At 38.9% G+C, this 8429-nt stretch overlaps 1 protein-coding gene across 1 annotated transcript in view; it reads right to left on the minus strand.

Annotated features, from left to right (window-relative positions):
* Positions 1-4325: 4325 nt before the first annotated feature.
* MFAP3 (microfibril associated protein 3) overlaps positions 4326-8429 on the minus strand; it is a 19932-nt gene continuing 15828 nt past the window's right edge. The window contains exon 4 of the mRNA XM_011356791.2: positions 4326-8423. Within this exon, the coding sequence (XP_011355093.1) occupies positions 7917-8423 (507 nt within the window). The 3' untranslated portion in view covers positions 4326-7916. The remainder of the gene's footprint in view (positions 8424-8429) is intronic.

The raw sequence follows: 8429 nt of genomic DNA on the forward strand, positions 1-8429 counted from the left end.
CTTGGACTTCCCAGCCTCCAGAACTGTGAGAAATAAATTTCTACTGTTTAATCTACCCAGTTTACAGTATTCTAACAGCCCAAATGGACTAAGACAAATAGTGACAAACATTATGATAAAAATAAAAGTTATTATTAGAGAGTTATTTAACCCTGACTCTAACCTCAATGTTGGAAGCACCTAATATTGTATAGTTAGGGAAGCCTCTGAAATGTTGACAAATAAACTGAGATCTGGATGCCAAGAATCCAATAAAGGGAACTTTGGGGGGAAATCCTTCTAGGCAAGGGGAACAACAAAACGAAAGGTTTTGAGGTGGGAACAAGCTTGGTGTGTTCGAGGAACAGTTATGTCAGGGTGGCTAGACATCATGAGTGAGGTGGAGAGAGCTGGGTGATGAGATCCAACACACAGAAAGGAGCCAGCTCATACCAGGTCTTGTAGGCCATGGTAAGGAGTATGGATTTTCGTTTAGAATTTTCTTGTAGTGATGGGAAGCACTGGAGAATACAAGCAGAGATGACATAATGTAATTTATGCTTTTGAAAGTTCATTCTGGTTGCAGTGTGGACAAGAGTGAAAGCAAGGTCAGGGGAGCCATCAAATAGTGTAGGCAAGAGATGATGTTGTCTTGGACTAGGATGGTGTCATTGGAAGTAGAGAGCAGTGGATGGATTAGATATGTTTCCTGAAACGAGACACCAGGACTTGCTGACCTTTTGAACATGTAGAGTGAGGCAAATTAATCAAGGATGGCAAGTTTTTGGCTTGAGCAAATGAGTAGATGGCATTGTCATTTACTGAGTAAAGGTGATGGGGGGTAGACACTGATGTATCTTTTTGTTATCAGAGCAGGGAATCGAAACTTCTGTTTTGGACATATTAATTTTGAGATGCCTTTTAGAGATGCCTGGCCAAACAGAGATGCTAAGCAGAGAGGTGTTGGATCCACAAGTCTGAAGGAGAGCATTTAGAGTTGGAAATATCCATTTGGGAGTCTCCAATTAAAGACTGTATTTACAACTTTGAAAGTGGGTGATGTCACCAAGGAAAAGAGTGCTGGTGGAGAAGGGGCAGCCAATGCCTCATCTCTAAGTCCCACACTTACCTATGGTCATGGTCATACATTATAGCATGACAATTTCATCCCTCTTATTCCATTAAACATTTGCTGTCTCTTCTATATGAAAGGTGTTACCCTAAAAAATAAGAGGCTATAAAGATGGGCAACTCTCAAGTTGCTCACAAACAGGTAAGAAAAGAGTAACAGTATAAAAAGTAGAATATGTGAATGCACTTCCAAGAATGTGGAGGGGATTCTCAAAAGATAAACTTGGGAAGACAGTTTGAGAGCTGATCATGGAGGGTCAAGAAATTGGATTTTTTTTTTTTCCGCTTAGATGATAGGACACTATTGAAGATTTCTGAGTTCCATAATCATATTAGTACTTTTCCTTCTCCATCCATGGTTTATTCTTTTGCATCTAGTTGAAATCTCGGCCCATCTACAAAGCATCGCACACTTTCTGCTACCACTCCTTTTTAACCTTTAAGTCCTCCTGTTTATAATGCTCATCCATTTTAGCAATTGAGGACACACTGTTTCTTTCAGATGGTTTAGGAACATCTTTTTAATTGGTCTATGACTTAACTCCACAGTTTGGGCTCAGGGAGAGGAACATAAGCTCTCGAGCAATGCCTGTTGCTTCAAGTGTCATCTCTTCAGGAAATTCTTCTCTGACCTCTAATTAGATCAGGTTCCATTGTTCCAGACTCTCATAAAATTATTTTCCAGCACACTTCTCCATTTTCAATTAAACATGTCCGACTATTTGAATAGGATATGTATTCCCAGAGGCTGAAATGCCCATAGAGCAGAGGCTACCTCTGATTTTGTTCATGGTAGTATCCCTAGTTGGTGTGCAACAAACATTTGTTGAGAAATTGAACAAATAGGGGTGGCCTTAGGTATTCAAGGAGGCCAAAGGGCTTAAGTGGAATAGCCTCCAACAAGGTCCAACTGTTTGCCAAACATTTCTGAAGGAGCAAAGAAATTCACATAGCAAAGCTATCTCCCAAAGGGAGTTACTCCTGATAAACTCCTCCTCTGCTTAGGAAAAATTTCCCAGAGGGTGGCTCTTCTATGGGAAAGAGGTCCCTTGAAGGCTAATTTATCATCACTTAGGACACTTGAGTCCTCCCTTTTGCACAGCTGAGCAGGAGGCAAAGCAGAGTGTTCCCAACTGTCAAAAAGTATGAATAAGCACTCTGCCAGCAGCCACGGATCTTCTAGGCAGATGGAGCGACATATGTATATTTACATATATATTTCCTAATCAATAGGTTCCAGCAAAAACATAAAAACTCAAGAACATAATTGGAATTTAAGGGGCTCTGAAGGAGTTTAATTCCTTAAAGAAATTTAGCACAATTGTTTTTTTTTTTTTTTTTTTTTGCTGCAGGCAACTGCAGGAGAAAACAAATAGCATTATCTGAATGATCAAACTTTCTTCCCTTAATATGTAAATCTCTTCTTCCAGATTAGGCACTCCTAGTATTTCTTCTAAGAAATGAATTTCTGGGGCCAGCCAAAAAGAGCTTTGAAATCTTTTAACTGCACTTCTGGCCCCGGCCTGCTTCTGACTATCTTCCTTCACCAGCCATAGGCTTGTTTCTTCTATTTCTCCAATAGGCCAGCCTTGCTCTCCTCTAGGAACTCTGTCATTGCTTGTTCTTAGCAAGAGGTCAGTAAACAGGTTAATGAATAAATTGGCTACAATAAGCCAATTATGCCCCAGGAGACTCTCATAACTTGTCTGATGTTTGAGACACATGTATTGGAAACAGTTTAGTGACGACTTGAAGATTTAGCCTAAGATTTATCTATTCGGTTTTTTCTTTTGGGGAAATTGTTTTGCATTTTTTTTTACTACGGAAGCACATTTTGCTCCTGTAATTTATGTGAAGATGACCTTGTCACATATTGCTAGTTGTTTACAATTTCCATTCTTCCCTCCTTACTTAATAGAACCCTTTAAGGCAATGTGCCCAGTTAAAAATACACATACTCATCTCCCCAGGCTTTCTTACAGCTACAGCAGGTAGCCATGTAACTCAGTTCTAGCAGCTGAGCAGCAGTAGCTGGGTGAGGCTTTGGGAAAGCTATGGCCTTCTTGATAAAAAGGTATAGACTCAGCTGCTAAGTGTCTTTTGTCCTTTGACCTTCTACCCTTCTTGCCTGGAATACAGACAAGATGCTGGAGGTGAAGTTGTTGTCTTGTGTAGCAGGTGCTATCAATGCTCTGCCCATAACCCTGTCACACTCACCATTCCTATATTCACCACAGGCTTCCCACAAAAGCTCCTGTGATTCTGTACCTGAAGGTTTTTGCTGGCTACAGGATCATGTTTAGCCCATGTATGGCAGGTTTGAAGTGCCAGAGTTAGTGATCTTGGGAGTGGCCCTCAATGACAAATGGGAATTGGTATGTGAATAACCCAGCTCTTTGGCCTTCAGGCGGAACAACTTTGAGGAATGAACTACATACACTGGGGTAGGCAGAGATCCCTGAGGTTCCCAGTAGGAATGAACACCAGTTGCCCAAAGCAGTGACCCACTCACTGGTGCACCTGTATCGGCTTTTCTTTTTTCCGTCTCGCTTCCCCACCCCCTGCCTTCCTGGGATCGCCTTCCAGATAGACTTCCTGCACATGAATCCTTCTCTCAGGGACTCCTGGAGCAAAGCTATATTTAATCCTCATGTTAATTTTGTGAAGTAGGTGCTATCAATTCCATTTTAATGAAGTCCAGAGAGGCCAAGTCCCATGATTACATGGCTAGTGGTGGAATCAGAACTCCATGTCTAGTGATTTTTTTGCCATATGGAAGCAGAGGCTAGATCTTCATTCTAATGAGTCTGTGGCACTGAAGCAGTGACCGGCACCTCCACCTGTTCTCTTTGCCGGTCTTCTGAGATCCTGTGCTTTTCCATCAGCACCCTTCACTCCCTTGTGACTGCAGTTGTTTGCTTCTACCGGAGACAGCCTTCCCACCTGCCAAATCTCGTCACAAACTTTACATGCTATTCATATGTTCTCCAAAACATGTGCTAAACGCTCTTATCTGCAGGCCTTTGCTCAAGCGCTTGCCTTTGCCAGGAATGTCTTTCTTCAGAAGAGGGAAACAGATGCATTTGGGCCCAGTAAGGATGACCTGGTAACTCTATCCTCATGGTAACTGTGAGCAGGACACCCATGTAAGGCCAACAGTACTGAAAACATAAAAGCTTAGTAAATATTTGCAAAATTGAAATGGGTAGCCATGGTGGTATCCATGTTAAATCCAAATTTACTCCTACTTAAAACCATTAACATCAAATTCCATCACACAGAAAAATGAATATACACTCTATAGAAGATTGCAGGCAAATGAAATATACTCCATTGAACATTTAATATATTACAGTCAAGGATTTTTTTTAAAAAAGGACAAAATTATTATGTACGTATTCATGAAAATGGTGACCATTTAAACATCATCTGAACCAAAGCAAATAATAATACTCATTTACTTTTATGAAATGCATTGAGAACAACATTATTGGCCTAGATGAGAAAAGATTGTGCTCTCTCACTGGTGACTCAAGAAATAAGATATACTTGTGTTAGAACTGCTGGTATGTAGAGATAAGGCTAGCACCCATGATTGGTTGGACTCTGGAAAACAAGCATGCCGTGCTTTCATGCCACTCCAGGACACAGGAGACAAATTCTGATCTAGGGTGAGACGACATGCAGGGTGTGGAAAGGACTGGACCAAGGGCTTCACTGAGGCTGGAGGAATGGAAGAAAAGCAATGTGCTTTGAATTTAAAATGTGTGTTAAGTGAGGCAAAGAAGCTAGGAGCCTTCTCACAACCATCCCAGGTCAGCGACTCCAAAGATTATATATATGTATCTACACATGTATGTATATGTGTGTGTGTATATGTATGTATGTATGTATGTATGTAGTTGGCAGGAAATACAAATGCTCACTGGGCCTGACTCAAGAATTAAACTATCATAACAGATGCAGTTTTGAGAATAGATTTATCAAACTACCTATAAACTCAAGTTGGGTACCAGCTCAAAAAATGCCTGTCTGTCTTGTTTCAACTGGTAAAAAATCTATAAAAATGTTTACATGTCTATTTTTGGTAAATTCATTTCACAAAGCCACTATTTCATAAAGACAATAAGGTTCATTAAATACAAGGAAAAATTTATAAATGAGATAACTACTTCAAATACATCTTGTTCAATAAAGGCATTTTCACTAACTATAAAATCCAATGACACAAAATGATAATTATACCACAGTTACTATCAAAAGACTTTTAGATTGTAGTTTAAGCTCAAAAGGGTAGATTTTACAAAAAGATAACATGAGACTATTAATAATATATGAAGAGTATGTGATTACAGAAAATACTAGCAGGTACGATTTTCTTCCTCTTGAAAACTAGCTTTAGAAAGTAATACCAACTCTGATCAAATTTTGCCTACTTTAATTCCTTATTGATGGCACCATAATCTGAAATATTCAAAATAATCCAGTTACTCTGGCCACGAAATTAAGTCATCATTATGTTTCTAAAATAATTCATCCAGAATATACTTGAGTAGCCTAGTCTATACTTATTATACAGTATTATGTAAACGTTAATAGTTTTTTTCAATATTTCCTACATTTTTCCAAAGTCCTGTTTCCCATGACTTCGATCATTAAATATGACTACCTTAGGGTTTTAAACACTCATGTCCATTATGAGAATATGTTGGGGAAAAATCCATTCTCTTTAATGTGACAAGCTACACTTTAAGAAATGACCCCAGAGATACTATATTAGGATAGGGTTAGAGGTATTATCTGAAGATCTGAGGAATGTTCAGGGGACAGAGCTCAGACAAGGGATTTTGAGAAGTTTTAATTTTTCAAGAAAAACATTCTGAGAAGGGAAAAAGTGTTCTATAATCTAGGGTATGTTTAAGAGCCCTTGCTCTCATAACCGAATGTATGAAAACAGTTTTCCTTAAAGAAATACAGGTCTATGAGCCAAGGCAAGCTTTGGCTAAATGATTGGTAGCTTTTATTTGGCTCTGGAGGTTTCCATGGAAACAGCCTGAGAGACAGAAAAGGCAGCATTATCATTTTTATCTGTAATGCCATCTGATAAAACTGCACATTGATTCATTCATGTTATCCAGAGCAGATATATTATTTCTGATAAGCCTGGACAAAGAGAAGCAAGAGTTCTATTTGGTCACACTTTAAATTTCTTACCTTTCTCCATTTGAAACCTTCAATTAAAATCCTGATTAAACCTCCTCTGAACATTTCCCTAAGGACCCGCTAGTTCAAGTAATGCTTCAATAATCAGAAGCCAAATGAAGAAATGTGAAGTACCAAATGGAGCTCCACTGCCAAGTTCTTAAAATTATATGACACCAAGCTTCCTGTAGCTGAAGAAATTATTCTGAAGAGTATTTACAATTCCATTATATCAGATCTCAGCCAGGCAAGAAATACAGTCTTAAGTGTTTATTATACACAGTTGAATCAGGTAGCATCATCCATAATTTGTCTCCCTCCTTATGGCTAGACCATTTGTATGTATGTGTTTGTATATTTATCTACATATCTATCTTTATTTAATATACTTCATAGAGTATACTATTATCTAATCTTATAGTACACACTATTATCTAATCTTATTTCAGGTTAGTGCTTTTGAAAAAGGCCAAAAAAGCAGCCCTAGCTCAGAAGTTTATATCTGAAGTACACAAAAATAAAAACTTCAACAACAAACATTAAAATATAAACAAATAATTTAAGGATGCATGCAACCCTTAGCACCGTATTTAAAAGACCACAGAGGGCAAGAGGGTTGACAGAGGTCTAAAGAGGAATTCATCTCTGGGTTTTCCCCAGGAACGGAATCCCAAACACAGAACCCTCTTATAGAGTCCAGTACTTTTAAAAAGAGAAGGCCTGAGAAAGTCTATTAACAGAAATGTCAAAATCCATGATTTACCAGAGACAGATGATTTGACATTGTTTCTTATTCTAAAAGCATTGAAGACATTATTCCTTAGGAACAAATTGCTCACTTTTGAAGATCAATTGAGAAATCACTGCCAGCTCAATGAACTAAATGACACCTCAGTAAGTTAAAAAGACATGATATATCCCCCCAAAGGACCAGTGTACTCATGGAAAGTAGTTTACTAATGAGCAGTTAGCTTCCTGATACAATATAGACATGGACTACGCTGAAAAGATTTAACCTAGCACATACAATTATATACTCCACAAGGCTAAAAGTCTGAAAAACAACATCTTTAAACATTATGGCACTGGTGTAAAAATATAAACCACAGAATAAAGTTTCAGCTTTGTCCTTTCCATAAAAAAGGAACTAAAAGTCTAAGGAAGGGCTTAGCGATGTGCTGAAGATCTTGGTGGCTTAAAGGTGACAGGTAAAAAGTTATAAAGCTAGAAACAACTTTATATATCATTTAATGCAAATCCCTCATCTCATTGTTGGGAAAACTGGGGCCTCAGGATAAGTGTCAGTCCCAACTCATGGAAGAGCCATGACCGGAAGGAGAAGCTGTGGGACTCTTAGTGCGGCACATTCTCATTACGTTCATCCTCCAGGTTCCCTTAAGTCTTAATGTGTATCATTTAATCGAGCTCAAGGAATATGACAGAAGTATCAGATAGGAAAAAATGCTGCATTTTTAAAGATTTTGGCAATAATTCTGATGTGCTTAATATTTAGGGGAAAATCCCAGTCATCATCTGAAAAATGTTATTTCCTACATGACACAGGTTCCTTTTCTGAGACTAGTTTTAGTAGGTACTGGGATATCTCACAGCTGGCAGTTTTCAAATGCCCCATCTTTATAGCTCGAGTTTGACTCAATAGATCTCATATCATCAGGAGTGCTGAAATGACTGCTGTCTTGAGAATCTGTACCAATACTTTTGGTCTCTGACTGAAGGTGGACAGAAACCTGAACTGCTATTTCCTGGCCTTGTTCATTCAGAGAACCATCATCTGAATCTCCTCCTGGGGAATTACTCCGCCCCATCTCTGGGTTAATGACATAGATGCCATCTTGAGCATTCAAAGCAGGTCTTTCTTTAATTCTTTCTCCCATGTCATCAGGGTCATCCATTCGCACAGCCTCAAACATCTCTTCAACGAAGGCTCTGCAGTTTAGAATAAGGGGTGGAAGAGGGACGCTTCTTGCCAGTTCTTCAATGTAACGAGCAAATTCCATGGTTTTAAATTGTGTGACTTTGGCAAGCTCCAGAGTCTTGGCCGAGGTGATAATGGGGATGCGTTTTGCAATTTCAAAGGCCTTCTGAAGTTTCTCGGC

This window comes from Pteropus vampyrus, unplaced genomic scaffold (assembly GCF_000151845.1).
Source record: "Pteropus vampyrus isolate Shadow unplaced genomic scaffold, Pvam_2.0 Scaffold30, whole genome shotgun sequence".
NCBI lineage: Eukaryota > Metazoa > Chordata > Mammalia > Chiroptera > Pteropodidae > Pteropus > Pteropus vampyrus.